The sequence below is a fragment of the Pristiophorus japonicus genome, chromosome 15 (genome assembly GCF_044704955.1).
Source record: "Pristiophorus japonicus isolate sPriJap1 chromosome 15, sPriJap1.hap1, whole genome shotgun sequence".
Classification (NCBI taxonomy): domain Eukaryota; kingdom Metazoa; phylum Chordata; class Chondrichthyes; family Pristiophoridae; genus Pristiophorus; species Pristiophorus japonicus.
Genome location: NC_091991.1, coordinates 95,489,254 through 95,505,700, shown reverse-complemented (window position 1 = coordinate 95,505,700; position 16,447 = coordinate 95,489,254). Strand labels below are relative to the sequence as shown.

Genomic DNA, 16,447 nt, shown 5'->3' with positions numbered 1-16,447 from the left:
TCGGGACGGGAGAGGAGCGGAGGTCGGGACGGGAGAGGAGCGGAGTTCGGGAGAGGAGCGTAGGTCGGGACGGAAGGGGAGAGGAGAGGAGGTCGGGACGGGAGAGGAGCGGAGGTCGGGACGGGAGAGGAGCGGAGGTCGGGACGGGAGGGGAGAGGAGCAGAGGTCGGGACGGGAGGGGAGAGGAGCGGAGGTCGGGACGGGAGAGGAGCGGAGGTCGGGACGGGAGAGGAGCGGAGGTCGGGACGGGAGAGGAGCGGAGGTCGGGACGGGAGAGGAGCGGAGTTCGGGAGAGGAGCGTAGGTCGGGACGGAAGGGGAGAGGAGAGGAGGTCGGGACGGGAGAGGAGCGGAGGTCGGGACGGGAGAGGAGCGGAGGTCGGGACGGGAGGGGAGAGGAGCGGAGGTCGGGACGGAAGGGGAGAGGAGAGGAGGTCGGGACGGGAGAGGAGCGGAGGTCGGGACGGGTGAGGAGCGGAGGTCGGGAGGGGAGAGGAGCAGAGGTCGGGACGGGAGGGAAGCGGAGGTCGGGAGGGGAGGGGAGCGGAGGTCGGGAGGGGAGAGGACGGAGGTCGGGACGGGAGAGGAGCGGAGGTCGGGACGGGAGGTCGGGACGGGAGAGGAGCAGAGGTCGGGACGGGAGAGGAGCGGTGGTCGGGACGGGAGAGGAGCGGAGGACGGGACGGGAGAGGAGCGGAGGTCGGGACGGGAGGGGAGCGGAGGTCGGGAGGGGAGAGGAGCGGAGGTCGGGACGGGAGGGGAGCGGAGGTCGGGACGGGAGAGGAGCGGAGGTCGGGACGGGAGGGGAGCGGAGGTCGGGAGGGGAGAGGAGCGGAGGTCGGGACGGGAGAGGAGCGGAGGTCGGGAGGGGAGAGGAGCGGAGGTCGGGACGGGAGGGGAGCGGAGGTCGGGACGGGAGAGGAGCGGAGGTCGGGACGGGAGGGGAGAGGAGCGGAGGTCGGGACGGTAGAGGAGCGGAGGTCGGGACGGGAGAGGAGCGGAGGTCGGGGCGGGAGGGGAGCGGAGGTCGGGAGGGGAGAGGAGCGGAGGTCGGGACGGGAGGGGAGCGGAGGTCGGGACGGTAGAGGACGGAGGTCGGGACGGGAGAGGAGCGGAGGTCGGGACGGGAGGGGAGCGGAGGTCGGGACGGGAGAGGACGGAGATCGGGACGGGAGAGGACGGAGGTCGGGACGGGAGAGGAGCGGAGGTCGGGACGGGAGAGGAGCGGAGGTCGGGACGGGAGAGGAGTGGAGGTCGGGAGGGGAGAGGAGCGGAGGTCGGGACGGGAGAAGAGCTGAGGTCGGGAGGGGAGAGGAGCGGATGTCGGGACGGGAGGGGAGAGGAGCAGAGGTCGGGACGGGAGGGGAGAGGAGCGGAGGTCGGGACGGGAGAGGAGCGGAGGTCGGGACGGGAGAGGAGCGGAGGTCGGGACGGGAGAGGAGCGGAGGTCGGGAGAGGAGCGTAGGTCGGGACGGAAGGGGAGAGGAGAGGAGGTCGGGACGGGAGAGGAGCGGAGGTCGGGACGGGAGAGGAGCGGAGGTCGGGAGGGGAGAGGAGCGGAGGTCGGGACGGGAGGGGAGAGGAGCGGAGGTCGGGACGGAAGGGGAGAGGAGAGGAGGTCGGGACGGGAGAGGAGCGGAGGTCGGGACGGGAGAGGAGCGGAGGTCGGGAGGGGAGAGGAGCAGAGGTCGGGACGGGAGGGAAGCGGAGGTCGGGAGGGGAGGGGAGCGGAGGTCGGGAGGGGAGAGGACGGAGGTCGGGACGGGAGAGGAGCGGAGGTCGGGACGGGAGGTCGGGACGGGAGAGGAGCAGAGGTCGGGACGGGAGAGGAGCGGAGGTCGGGACGGGAGAGGAGCGGAGGACGGGACGGGAGAGGAGCGGAGGTCGGGACGGGAGGGGAGCGGAGGTCGGGAGGGGAGAGGAGCGGAGGTCGGGACGGGAGGGGAGCGGAGGTCGGGACGGGAGAGGAGCGGAGGTCGGGACGGGAGGGGAGCGGAGGTCGGGAGGGGAGAGGAGCGGAGGTCGGGACGGGAGAGGAGCGGAGGTCGGGAGGGGAGAGGAGCGGAGGTCGGGACGGGAGAGGAGCGGAGGTCGGGACGGGAGGGGAGAGGAGCGGAGGTCGGGACGGTAGAGGAGCGGAGGTCGGGACGGGAGAGGAGCGGAGGTCGGGACGGGAGGGGAGCGGAGGTCGGGAGGGGAGAGGAGCGGAGGTCGGGACGGGAGGGGAGCGGAGATCGGGACGGTAGAGGACGGAGGTCGGGACGGGAGAGGAGCGGAGGTCGGGACGGGAGGGGAGCGGAGGTCGGGACGGGAGAGGACGGAGATCGGGACGGGAGAGGAGCGGAGGTCGGGACGGGAGAGGAGCGGAGGTCGGGATGGGAGAGGAGTGGAGGTCGGGAGGGGAGAGGAGCGGAGGTCGGGACGGGAGAGGAGCGGAGGTCAGGACGGGAGGGGAGCGGAGGTCGGGACGGGAGGGGAGGTCGGGACGGGAGAGGAGCGGAGGTCGGGACGGGAGGGGAGCGGAGGTCGGGACGGGAGGGGAGCGGAGGTCGGGACGGGAGGGGAGCGGAGGTCGGGACGGGAGGGGAGCGGAGGTCGGGACGGGAGAGGAGCGGAGGTCGGGCCGGGAGAGGAGCGGAGGTCGGGACGGGAAGGGAGCGGAGGTCGGGACGGGAGAGGAGTGGAGGTCGGGAGAGGAGAGTAGCGGAGGTCGGGAGGGGAGAGGAGCGGAGGTCGGGAGAGGAGAGTAGCGGAGGTCGGGAGGGGAGAGGAGCGGAGTTCGGGACGGGAGAGGAGCGGAGGTCGGGAGAGGAGAGTAGCGGAGGTCGGGACGGGAGAGGAGCGTAGAAAGGGACCAATGAGGAGCATCCTATGTATACCAGGGAGCGAGGTCCTGTGGGAAGGAGGACAGTGGACGGTGGACAGTTGGAGTGTGTGTGTATGGATGTACAAGGCTAATGCAGCGGAGCCTGATCTCCAGTCGTCTCGGACCCCCTGGCCACTGGACCAAGACCTTGCTCTGTCAAGCCTGTGTGGTAGCTGGTGTGCAACGCGGCCACCCCATATTAAAAGGAATTCACGCACAGGCACCTTCCCCCGCTTAAAATGTAGTTCGGGACCTGGAACGTCAGGACCCTCATAGACAATCCCAACAGCAACAGACCAGAACGTCATACTGCCATCGTTGACCAGGAAATGAGACGCTTTGACATAGACATCGCCGTACGAAGCGAGACCGGGCGGGAAGGGTACGGCCAGCTCAGGGAACAAGGTAGTGGTAACACATTCTTCTGGAGAGATAAACCAGAAGAAGATCGCCGCTTCCATGGGGTAGACTTTGCCATAAAAAATTAGCTAGTTGGCCGTCTCAGAGACTCCCCCCTGCAGGATAAACGAACGCCTCATGACCCTAGCCCGGAACCAATGCACTACGGTCTTCAGTGCGTACGCCCCAACGCTGGAAGCTACAGACGAGGCCAAAGAGGAATTCGACTCCAGCCTCAAACAATCCCTGTCCTGAGTCCCAATGGGCGACAAGCTGATCCTCCTCGGCAACTTTAACGCCAGAGTTTGAAAGGACATAGACCTCTGGGGAGGTGTGATCGGCAGAGAGGGGGTGGGGAAAACCAACTCCAACATTACCCTGCTCCTAAAGAAATGCTTAGAACACGGCCTCATCATAGCCAACACCTCGTCCCGTCAGAAAGACAAGTCTTCATGGCAACACCCTGGATCCAAGCACTGGCATCTGCAAGACTACATCATTGTCCAACCAAGGGACTGCAAGGACGTGCACATCATCCGCGCCATGACAGGAGCCGACAACTGCTGGCCAGACCACCGCCTAATCCGCTTGGTGACGTCCATTCAATGTTGCCCAAAAACAGCGGCGGCAACAGAAACAATGCCGCAGGAAAATCAACACTGGAGCAAATGGAAACCATGCTAAGAAAGCCCTATTCAGCCAGCGCCTCACTACCAACCTGGCGACTCAAAGTGATCCAGATACGCAAGGAGCTCATAGCACCTGGTCAGCCCTCAGGGCCTCCATAATTAAGACCTGCGAAGAGACGCTCGGTCACTCGAGCAGGAAACACCGAGACTGGTTCGACGAGACAACCAGGAGATCCAGGTGTTAATAAGCTGCAAGCACAAGGCCTTCTTGGACTGGAAACAGCAACACAACTCGAGAGCAAGAAAGCAGCTCTATAGACGTCTGAAGGCTGAGGTCCAACAAAAAACTCGCAACCTAAAGAACAGATGGTGGCTGGAGAAAGTGCAGGAGATCCAGCAACTAGCCGACAACCATGGTGTGTGTGGATTCTTCAGCGCAGTCAAGACCACCTCTGGCCCAAGCAGCCAAGGTCCTCGCCTATCGTGGTCAAAGAACGGCGAAGTTCTCATCAGGACAGAGAGGCAGTCAGTGCTCACTGGAAGGAACACTTTGAAGATCTTCTTAATCGAGACTCTGTCTTCGATGTGAGTGTATTCGACTCCATCCCACAATATCTCAGCACAACCCCAGCCCGGCACGAGGTAGAAAAGGCCATTCGACAACTGAGGAACAATAAGGCCTCAGGAGCAGATGGAATCCTCGCCGAAGCACTAAAACATGGCGGAGAAGCACTATTGGTGCGAATACATGAGCTCATTTCTCTTGTTTGGAAGGAGGAGAGCATGCTGGGAATCTCAGAGACGACGTAATCGTGACCACCGTCAAGGGGATAAGTCCGATTGCGGTAACTACAGAGGAGTTTCCCTGCTGTCTGCCACAGGGAAAGTTATCGCAAGAATCCTCAACCGCCTTCTCCCTGTGGCTGAAGAGCTCTCCCAGAGTCGCAATGCGGATTCCGCCCACTAAAAGCGACAATGTGATCTTCACTGTGCGACAAATTCAAGAGAAATGCAGGGAACAGCAACAATCTCTGTACATGGCCTTCGTTGACCTGACAAAGGCCTTTGACACCGATAACTGTGAGGGATTATGGAGCGCCATCTTCAAATTCGGTTGTCCTCAAAAGTTTATCACCATCCTCCGCTTGTTTCATGATAACATGCAAGCTGTGATCCTGACCATTGGATCCACCACAGACCCAATTCATGTACGAATCGGGGTGAAGCAAGGCTGTGTCCATCGCACCAATGCTCTTCTCGATATTCCTGGCTGCAATGCTACATCTCACCATCAGTAAGCTTCCCGCTGGAGTGGAGATAATTTATAGAACAAACGGGAAATTGTTCAACCTCTGTCGCCTTCAGTCCAGATCCAAGGTCGTGCCATCCTCTGTCATCGAATTACAATATGCAGATGACGTTTGCGTCTGCGCTCACTCGGAGGATGATCCCCAAATCATCGTCAACATGTTCAACGTAGCGTACGAGAGCATGGGCCTTACACTAAACATCCATAAAACAAAGGTGCTCCAGCAACCTGCTCCCACCCCACAGCACTGCCTCCCGATTATCAAAATCCACGATGAGGCATTGGACAACGTGGACCATTTTCCATACCTCGGGAGCCTACTGTCAACAAGGACTGACGTTGATGACGAGGTCCAACACCACCTTCAGTGTGCCAGCGCAGCCTTCGGTCGCCTGAGGTCAGTAGTGATACCCGCCCCCTCAGTGTGTACAGACCCGGTGAGGCCTCGCAAAAGCCGGTTTTCGGCGCGCAATGCGCATGTGCCAAAATTCAGTTTTTCCGATCTGTCAAGTTCTGGCATGCATCCCGGCAGCTAGGACATTCGCACGGCCAAGATTGTGCTATTTGCCCTTCTCTTGCCCAGCGAATGTCCTTAAAACGCTTGCACCTGGTAAAAGCAGGCACAAAGCCTACTGTTACCAGACAAAGAGTTTTAAAACATAAAAAACATATAAAAATAAAATTTTAAAACACATTTTCATGTTAAAAACCCTGCCCACTAAGGTGCTTATTTATAAACTTAAAAATAAATCGGAAAAATAGATACTTTTTTCCAACCCAGTTATTAACTTTAATTTAAATATGTGGGGTGTTTTTTTAATGTTTTAATTATGTTTGGGTGTTTGGGGGGGTGGGGGGGTTGTCATTCATAATAATGAGAACTCCTACTTTACCTTGATTGGGTGTCCAGGCTCACGTGACTCCAGCTCCAAGTATGTTCAGAACCGAGATTTCAGGGCCAATGACTATGTACAGCAGATACATCAAAGCACTGAAGAAGTACTACCAATGCTGCCCCTGCAAGATCCAGCAAATCCACTGGCACGATAGGCGCACCAACATGAGTGTTCTTGTCCAGGCCACCATCCTCAGCAGCGAAGCATTGCCCACACTCGATCAGCTCCAATGGATGGGCCACACTGCCCATATGCTCGATACAAGACTCCCAAAGCTAGCGCTCTACTCGGAGCTCTGACATGGCAAACAAGCTGCAGGTGGGTAGAGGAAATGCTTCAAGGACACCCTCAAAGCCCCCTTGAAGAAGTTCAACATCCCCATCAATACCTGGGAACCACTGGCGCAAGAAAGACCGCCCAAAGTGGAAGAGAATAAGCCAGGAAGGTGCCGAACACCTCGAGTCTCTTTGTCAGGAGCAAGCGGAGATCAAGTGGCGGAAGGAGCGCATGACAACCCAAGCACTTCAACAAATCGGCACTTCAACCAACGTCCGCCCAACCACCGTCTGCCTGTAGGGTGCGACCTGGCCAGGAATAGCTTCCCGCTGCCTGGAGAGTGTGCAGCGGTATCTCAGCAACAGCAGGCAAGTTTCCGGGAGACAGGGCAGTGAATGATGGAGACTACTTGGATACTGAAGCTGAGCCCAATCCTTGTCCATCGTGACATGCACATTATTCAAGCGGGGAGATGCTGGATAGTGATCAGGAGCTGGGACCCTGGCTCACTCCTTACTCTTGAACAGGCCAGGGATGCTGCAGAACTACTGCAATCGTTGGTGAGCCCGCCACCAGCATGGAGCAGGCCTGGGGCGATGCTGCTGTGTGTGTCAATGCAACCAGGGAAAGTCCCTCATAAAGGAAACTGCTTGCATGTTGGAAACTCCGTCAGAGCCCACCCCTCCCACAAACAACTCCCGAGTGTAGAGTGGTACCTGGGCGCTTGCTGGAGGAGTCGCTGGCCTCTTCCTCGCCTCGCGTCCCGCAAACCGGTAATGAGCCTTGCAGTAGAATTTACCTGTAAAATAATGGGGTTGATTAAAGAAACTAACAAACTAACTCTCACTGCAATAGGTGGTGGGTGGTGTGGTGCTTGGGCGTGGTGGGGGCGTGGCGCCTGTTGGGGGGGGCGGGGCAAGGCGGTGTTGGGGGGGCGGGGGATGTTTGGGCGGGGGGGATGTTTGGGCATGGGGGTGGTTGGGTGGGGGAGTTTGGGCGGTGGGGGTTGGGTGGGGATTTGGAGAGGGGGAAGTTTGGGCAGGGGGTGTGTTTGGAGGGGGGGTGTTTGGGTGGGGGGGTTTGGGTGGGGGTTTGGTTGGGGGCGGGGGGGTGTCTTGGTAAGTGTTGGGGGCGGAGGGAGTGTTTTGGGGGGGGGAGTGTTGGGGGGGAACAGTGTTTGGGTACAGGGGGCGGGAGGGGGAGTTTGGGCGGGGGGGGGGTGTTTGGGCGGGGGGGTGTTTGGGCGGGGGCGGTGTTTGGGCGGGGGCGGTGTTTGGGCGGGGGCGGTGTTTGGGCGGGGGGGGGGTGTTTGGGCGGGGGGGATGTTTGGGCGGGGGGGGGGGGTGTTTGGGCGGAGGGGGGCGTGTTTGGGCGGGGGGGGGGTGGTGTTTGGGCGAGGGGGGGGGTGTTTGGGCGGGGGGGGGTGTTTGGGCCGGGGGGGTTTGGGCGGGGATTTGGAGGGGTGTGAGTTTGGGCGGGGGGGCAGGTTGGGTGGGGGTTGGGAGGCCTAGTTTGGGCGGGGGGATGGTTTGTGCGGGGGTTTGGATGGGGGGGAATTTGGGCGGGCGGGGTGTTTGGGTGGGGGAGCGAGTTGGGAGTGGATTTGGGGGGGGAGGTTGGGTGGGGGTTTTGAGGGGGGGGTGGGGTTGGGTTGGGTTGGGGTGGTGTTTGGGTGGGGGGGGCAAGTTTGGAGGGGATTTGGGGGGGTGGGGTTGTGTGGTGGTTTTGGGGGGGTGGGGTTGGGTGGTGGTTTGGGGGGGGTGGGGGATTGGAGGGAGTGTGGGGTTGAGTGGGGGTGGTGTTTGGGTGGGGGGGGCGAATTGGGAGGGGATTTGGGGGGGGGAGTTGTGTGGTGGTTTGGGGGGGCTGTCTGGATGAGCGGGGTTCTTACCATTCTCTGGGTTGTAGGCATAGGAGGAGAGCCGGAGTGTCGTGCCACAATATTCACACTTGAAGCAGCCACGGTGGAAGAACTTCCCTTCAGCGCTCAAGCGCTCCATCACATAGACCCGCTTCCCACAGAAATAGCAAACGTCACTACCTCCAAACTGTGTGGGGAACTCCTTCTTCATTGATGGCTAAAAGGAGAGGGTGTGTTACTGAAGGCAGCTTCCAGAGCGAATAGCCCTTCACCTCCACCCAGTATTCCCCATCCCCACCACCCCCCCAGCACAATGAACGGCCCCTGTACACCCCGTCCATTCACAAACGCCGAACGGTGGGCCTCCTTCTCTGAGCCCGCCGGAACATCACAAATTCGCACACACTGCCCACAGTTTCCCAGCTAAGTGCCAGCCATCACCTCTCACCTCTGAGTCAGAAGGTCATGGGTTCAAGTCTCTCTCCGGAGCTCTGAGCCCATAATCAAGGCTGACACTCTAGCGCAATAATGTGGGAGTGCTGCACTGTCAGAGGTGCCGTCTTTCAGTGAGTGATTAACTGAGGACCCGTCTCCCCATTCAAGTGAATGTAAAAGATCGCACGGTAAGAGAGTTCTCCCCGGTGTCCTGGCCAATATTTATCCCTCAACCAACATCACTAAAACAAACGATCTGGCCATCATCACAGTGCTGTTTGTGAGAACTTGTGTGTGCAAATTGGCTGATGTGTTTCTTATATCATGACACCGACTACACTTCAAAACTGCTTCATTTGCTGTATCACTTTGGGACAACCTGAGGTTGTGAGGGCTGTAAATACAAGCCTAGATAACCCTGCCAGCGTGCCCACCCCCAGCCACCATTAGCTCGAACCCTCCAGTGCCTGATGCTTGGTTCCAGTTTATTGCAAGGCTATAGCTGCAGGAAGCAGCCTGGGGTTTTGTGCCCACTCAGTGTGCCTGCCTGCCTCATGTTGCAAAGGACAGTCTCTTTCCTGAGCGAGCTGGCAATTTGTAAACTGGTACCCGAAGGTCAGGAGGCCGTTTTTTTTAAACAGTTGTGGGTTTGCATCACTGTGCATGGTAAAGTGGGCACTTCTGTTAGCAAGGTTTGCGAAGGATTTATATTGGGTGCAATGTCATTTCAGGAGCTGCGCAGGGCCATTTGAAACACCACGCATGTGGTAAAAGCCAGCAAGCTGACTGCCCAGGTCCCTGGAGTGCTGCACAGCTGTGCAGCTTACAGGGAACATTGGGTGCAAAGACAGATGTGCAGCCACCTGACGTCTCCAGCCCTACACAGCTACGGTGCAACCATTCTGCTCCCACCACAGGCCCCATTCACTTTCACACTTGGCACATGCGCCACTAACACTTTTGCACACTCACAGGGGAAGTGCTCACCAGCGCTTTCCTGTCTGCAAGGGGCTTAGGCTGGCCTTGTGTCTGAAGCTGTTTGACTATCTGTTCAGACAATGAACTCACTCCCCCAGTGTACCTCTTGATATACCTCTAATCAGCCATAGGTGGGGGGAGGGAAATTGGAGGAGGAGGGGTGGAGGGGATTGAGGGAAAGGAGGGGCGGGGTGGGAGAGGAGGGGTGAGAGAGGAAGGGTGGAGGGTGGGAGAGGAGGGGTGAGAGAGGAGGAAGAGGAGCCAGGGAGGAGGAGGAGGAGAGCAGGAGTTGTCGGAGGAGGAAGAAGGGGAATGTGGAGGAGGATCAGAGGGAAAAATATAAGAATGAGAAAAGTTCAGAAAAGTTTCATTAAATCAATGTCGATGCAAATACTGGAGATTCTAACCAAGTTAGAACAGCACTTCAATCCTCAGCCCCTGAAAATTGTTAAGTGATTAACACCAAACTCTTTCTAATCAATAATTTTCCAGAGCCTTCGAATATGATTAGAAAGCAAAATCAAACATGCACATCTGTGCACAATCACAATGCTAATATATTATTTGTATTAGTGACCCACAAACATGCCTTAAACTGCCAGCACTACAACAGAAACTCCTGTATGTCCCAGTGTCAGCTCTTGTACATGTACAGCACACAGTGGGTAAATGCTGCTTCAAGAGCTTAAGTGTAGAACTACTTATCCTGCCCCTTGGTACTGACACAACCTCAGCATGTAACCACAGTGAGAAGAGCATGAAGCAGAAGAGTTTAGAAAACTGAGCAATGTTTATCTATTATCGGCAGAGTCAGTAATGAGACCTTGTACCAGGCTGGGTTAACATGCCCAGGGTAGGTGAGGGAGAACAGCGAGTGTGAGACATGTAAAAGAGCTCCCCCTGGTGGACTACTGCTCCACCTAGTTGACTACTGTGGTAATGCAACCACTGATGTGCATAATAAAAGGGTCATGTGGCTAAGTCACATGATGACAGGTTTTCTGTGTTAGAGCCATCTTGTGTGGGTGCTGTGTTAGTGATGTCATCAGATTATATCACATTGGGGACGAGGATAGGATTTCTGGATTCCCGAGCTGAAATTTTTGTTGATCGATAATCATGCCAAACAACAGAGAAACTTTGAGAGGTGCAAGGTAAATTTCAAGCACACTTGGCTGAATGTTCGACATTGCCAGAGTCCAGATGGCCGCGACTATGGGAATAATAGGGGTCTTGGGTGAGTGCCATCGCAAGCGAGAGATTCTCGGGGCGTATGTGGAGCGGTTACAAATTTTTTTCACTGCAAATAGTATCGTTGAAGTCCCCGATGATTAAAACAGTAACCGGGTGGTGTTGGAAAGAAAACGGGCTATTTTCCTGACTGAAGCAGGCCCCGAGGTGTATGAAACCCTGATAAATGTGCTTGTTCTCGTCAAGCCAAAGCACAAGCCATTGATGGAGATTCTCAGCACTACAATCCTCAACCCCTGGAAATTGCTCAAAGTTATCGTTTTGGAATACGAGATCAATTGATTGACGAGAGTATCAGTGAGTACATTCTGGGTTTAAAAAAGTTACCCATTCACTGTCATTTCGGAAACTTTCATGACCGAGCATTGCGTGACTGCTTTGTTTGTGGGATGGAAAATTAAGCAATCAGAAGGACAACCTCTAAATTGACTTTTGATTTAGCTTGTCAGGCAGCTATGTCGATGGATATGGCCAACCAATACACCCGATAATTTCCTGCCATTTCAAGTCGTCAGACAACCAAGGTGAATCGCCTGCAGGTGACCCCAAGGCCTCAGCAACTGGCCATGGTAAAAGTACATTGAAGTCGTGCTATCAGTGCCTGGGTCAACACATTCCTCAAAGCTGTCAAAGATATGTGAAGGCAGAATGGTTCTACTGCAAGAAAACTGGGTATCTTGCAAAGGTATGCCAACTGAAAAATAAACCAACTTTCAATGCTAGAAGCAGAAATCGCAAAAAATAACATTGAAGGGAAGCAATAGGACGAAGAGGTTCTGGTGATACATGTCATCAGGAGCACAAAGGTATCTCATGGCGATTCGCGGAGTATCGTCATCCAAGTAGATGTTGCAGGAACCAGGATACCCATGGAAATCGACACTGATGCATCTGTGAGATAGTACCAGAATCATTAAATCTCGAAGTTGAGTGATTTTCGACTGGAGAAATCGAAGATAGAGCTGCGGAGCTATTCAGGAGAGCAAATCCCTGTTGTAGGACGTATCACCATATCGGTGAAATATAAGGATCAGTTTCAGAGCTTCCCTCACATAGTAGTGGCAGGAGACAAGCCTGCCTTGATAGGTAGAAATTGGTGGGGATCACTGAAGTTGGATTGGAATTAGATTTTTCATCTGGAAATGAAATTTGCATCGAAACATGATGTCATCAAGCAATATCTGAAGGTGTTCCGTGAAACAGGCAATTTGATCCAAGGCTTCGAGGCGAGTGTCAGAATGCAGAAGATCGCTGGACCAGTTTACTGCAAGCCATATCCTGTTCCATACGCACTCAAGGAGAAAGTTGAGCAAGAACTCAAAAGACTAGAAACTGAGAACATTATCTCTACGGCAGATCTAAGTAATTGGACAACACCCATTGTTGTTCTACCTAAGCGCGAGCTGGTGCAGGAGGGCAAAGGCAGCGAAGAAGGACGTCATCAAGGTCCAGATCGGTGATTGGAGCTTGGGCAGATACAGCGGTGAGAGACGGTGGAGAGATGTGACCGGGGCCGAGGAGAAGCATGAGTTCGAGGCCAGGGGCAGCACGGGCAGCCCACACTGAAATATGTGTGCGCACTAGGTCCATGCAGCAGAATAGGTCTCCAGTCGTCTTGGATAACCCGTGCCACTGGACCAAGACCTAGCTCTGTCAAGCCTGTGTGGTGGCTGGTGTGCAACGGCCACCACACGTTATAAAAATCCATGAACAGGCATCTTCCACCCTTCAGGATGTAGTTCAGGACCTGGAATATTAGGTCCTTCATTGAAACACCTGTGAACTCATCCTTTTTTGACATGGAAGCAAGTCATCCTCATTTCAAGGGATTGCCTATAATGATGATGATGACCTAAGTCAAATAGTAATGCTGATGCTATGTCCAGGTTGCCATCCCCATCACAAGTTACACCCAATAGGGAAGAAGTGTTCTATTTTTCATAAATTGATGAGCTGCCAGTCACAACTGAAGAGATTGGTAGAGCAACCAAATGTGACCCAGTTTTGTCAAAGGTGTATGATTACATAACAAATGGCAAGAGTAGTTATTCCAAATAGGTTCAGGTCTAAATTGTTAGGAGATCTTCATGAGCAGCACCTGAGAATGTGCTTGACCAAGAGTTTTGCATGCAATTACTTATGGTGGCCAGGTTTAGATTAAGGATATGGAGTACATCGTCAGTCAGTATACGACATGTCAATCGGTAAGCAAGAAACCACCATCAATACCATTACAGCCATGGAAATGGCCTCCCAGGGTGTGGCAAAGGTTACATATCGATTTTGCTGAGCTAGAAGGACAGCAATTGTTCATTGTGATTGGTAGTCATTAGAAGTGGATTGAGGTGTTTCGGAAAATAACAAGTAAAACACAAGATAATTTGCGAAGATTGTTTTCTTCATATGGCCTCCCAGAAGAAATTATGTCTGATAATGGGTTGCAATTTTGTTTAGAAGAATTTGCACAGTTCATAAGCAGAAACGGTGTGAAACATACCAAAGTTCCACCGTACCGCCCTGCTTCAAATGGTGCAGTAGGGTGCACAGTATAAATTATAAACCGTGCCCTCATCAAGCAAATGTTGCATCCAAATCCAAAGAAACGGCACTTGTCGTTGTACCAGACAACTGCAAATTTTCTGATTACTTATCGTAATATTTCTCATACAACTACTGATAGAACACCAGCAGAGTTGTTTCTCAAACGACAGCCACGAACGAGGTTCCCGTTGTTAAAGCCAAACTTGGAACAGTCAGTAGAAGAGAAACAAATAAGACAGAAAGAGAATCATGATAGAGGCAGAGTAAGAGAGAGGGAAGTGTGAAATTATTTCAGAAGGTTAGAATGAAGAACCATCTCCATAAATTGTTAATGTGTTTACCAGGAAGAGTGGCCCTCGCACATATTTGGTCAAGATGTTTGATCATGGACAGGTTAGGTTTGTTCACATTGATCATATTTTGCCTACACATGTGGAAGGAGTTGAAAGTTGGAATGATTCAATTATTTCTGACTCATCAGATAGTCTTGTTACAAGTACAGTACCAGTAGCATATCCTACATCAGATGTAGTAGAGACAAGTCCAAGGGAAAGTCAGAATTTAAGTCTGAGTCAGGTAGACAAACAGTCTGAAGTTGTAGAGAGTCCAAATGTCGATCAAGGGTTGCCTTCGGAGAAAAACTCTCCTCAGGCTCAGCCTAGAATGAGTCTAAGTTCAACACCAAGTTTGTAAAGTTCTGTTCAAGAGCGAAGGTATCCTCTTCAAAACAGAAAACCAGTGGTTAAGTTTGATTTGTAAATATGACAAAATAAGACCATATCTTTTGTTGTGTAACCATGCAAGTTATGTGTGATGATTATTTTGTTATGATTGCTTCTTCATTGTGTAATAGAGCTCCCCTAGTAAACTACTGTTCCATCTAGTGGAAATGCAACTACTGATGTAAATAATAAAAGGGTAAAGTCACATGATGAAAGGTTTTCTGTATTAGAGCCATATTGTGTGTGAGCGCTGTATTAGTGATGTCGTAAGAATATATCCCAATAAACAACTCACGTAACAGAATAGGGCATGTGGTTATTGTTCATATACGATTAAGAGATCACTACTAGTGATTGCAGTGTTAAAAGCCAGCAAGTGGTACTGAGCTGTGACATGCTGTGCAAAGCCCCCAATATTGGGGCAGTACCTGTCGGAGAGCGTTGAGTGATGGGACAAAGGGAGCAGCAGAGGCCTGGTTCCTGACCAGCTGCTGACCTGCCGGCTTTACCTCATCCTGAAGAACAGAAGTCATACTCAACTGGACAAAAAGAACAAATCCTCACCACAGGAACCAAACTGCATCGAACAAGCAGGACAGAGACTCGTTTGGTGCATGCCTGACTGGAGCGAGATATTTGGAACTTAACACATAGGGGGTAGGGGGAGAGTCAGTATGTAATAGACAGGATGGTGAAAGATTTGGAATGTAATACACATAGCAGTGATTGGGATCACAGTCATCATGTGATGTTACAGCTAATACCTAAGTGGGACTGGATCAGCACTGCTCTCTCATGCACCGCTATGATGTTGCTGCAGAGGGGCCAGGTTAAGTATAGTACGTGTTGGAGCAGAAAACAGGTTCTCTCTCTACACTGCCCCATCAAACACTCCCAGGGTAAGTACACCACGGGGTTGGATACAGAGTAAAGCTCCCTCTACATTGTCCGATCAAACACTCCCAGGGCAGGTACAGGGGTTAGATACAGAGTAAAGCTCCCTCTACACTGTCCCATCAAACACTCCCAGGGCAGGCACAGCATGATCCACATCCACTGGAAACTGGACTGAGACTGCATTTGATGCAGCACACCAATTCAGCTGGATGGAGCCCATGTCCCTGACAGGTCGCTCTGCTGACACACACCATACTTCTTAGAACTACTCCGAGATTAGCAGTGACAGAGAAGAGGTTAGAATGGGGTTATTGACCTTAATATTCAACCATTCAACATAACTAAGAGCAGAATGATTGCCTGAATCTGGTGTAAAATCAGCACAATGGGAAGTAGACAAGGAGGAGATGGAGGGGGAACATTGAGTGGGTTAAGCGGAGACACGAGTGGGGCACAGAAATCACCAACGTCAGCCAGAGATACACACGTGCAGCCTGCAACGCCATGCTGTGACGTCACCTGTGTGCAGCGAGACGGCCCAGGAACAGGCCAGGGAAGCAGTATAACTGTCTTGGGACAGGCTGGCAACTGCTGCTCATCTCTTCTCTTAGGTCAGAAATACAGGAAGAGAAAACAGAGATGTTACAGCAGTACTGTGGAAGCTACAGATACAATCACAGCGCCAAGCTACCCAAATTACCCTCAATCTCTCCATTACATAAAGGTGCAGGGAAGGAGAGTGTGTGGGAAGCATTTCAGGCCTCAACCTAGAAAATACAGTCTTTTTCAACACCAGAATCTGCTTCCACCATCATGACACAGAGTTACATAGAATGTACAGCACTGAAACAGGTCATTTGGCTCAACTAATGTTCATGCTCCATATGAGTCTCCTCCCACCTCGCTTCATTCAACACTCTCAACATATCAGCAAATCACCAAACACTCCCAGGGCAGGTACGGTACGGGGTTAGATAGAGTAAAGCTCCCTCTACACTGTCCCATCAAACACTCCCAGGGCAGGTACAGCACGGGTTAGATATAGAGTAAAGCTCCCTCTACACTGTCCCATCAAACACTCCCAGGGCAGGTACGGTACGGGGTTAGATACAGAGTAAAGCTCCCTTTACACTGTCCCATCAAACACTCCCAGGGCAGGTACAGCACGGGTTGGATACATTGTAAAGCTCCCTCTACACTGTCCCATCAAACAATCCCAGGGGCAGGTACAGTACGACGTAGATACATTGTAAAGCTCCCTCTACACTGTCCCATCAAACAATCCCAGGGGCAGGTACAGTACGACGTAGATACAGAGTAAAGCTCCCTCTACACTGTCCCATCAAACACTCCCAGGGGCAGGTACAGCACGGGTTAGATACAGAGTA

General features: G+C 53.6%; 1 protein-coding gene across 3 annotated transcripts in view; it reads right to left on the bottom strand.

Moving 5' to 3' along the window:
- The window catches only part of mical3a (microtubule associated monooxygenase, calponin and LIM domain containing 3a), a 637,446-nt gene that overhangs the window by 281,728 nt on the left and 339,271 nt on the right, over positions 1-16,447 (bottom strand). For 2 of the 3 annotated variants that reach the window (XM_070900720.1, XM_070900721.1), the window contains 4 exons: positions 15,579-15,665; positions 14,591-14,677; positions 8,266-8,452; positions 7,091-7,173 (listed from right to left, as the gene is read on the bottom strand). In XM_070900720.1, the coding sequence (XP_070756821.1) occupies positions 7,091-7,173; positions 8,266-8,452; positions 14,591-14,677; positions 15,579-15,665 (444 nt within the window). The remainder of the gene's footprint in view (positions 1-7,090; positions 7,174-8,265; positions 8,453-14,590; positions 14,678-15,578; positions 15,666-16,447) is intronic. The other variant, XM_070900722.1, reaches the window with a different exon arrangement.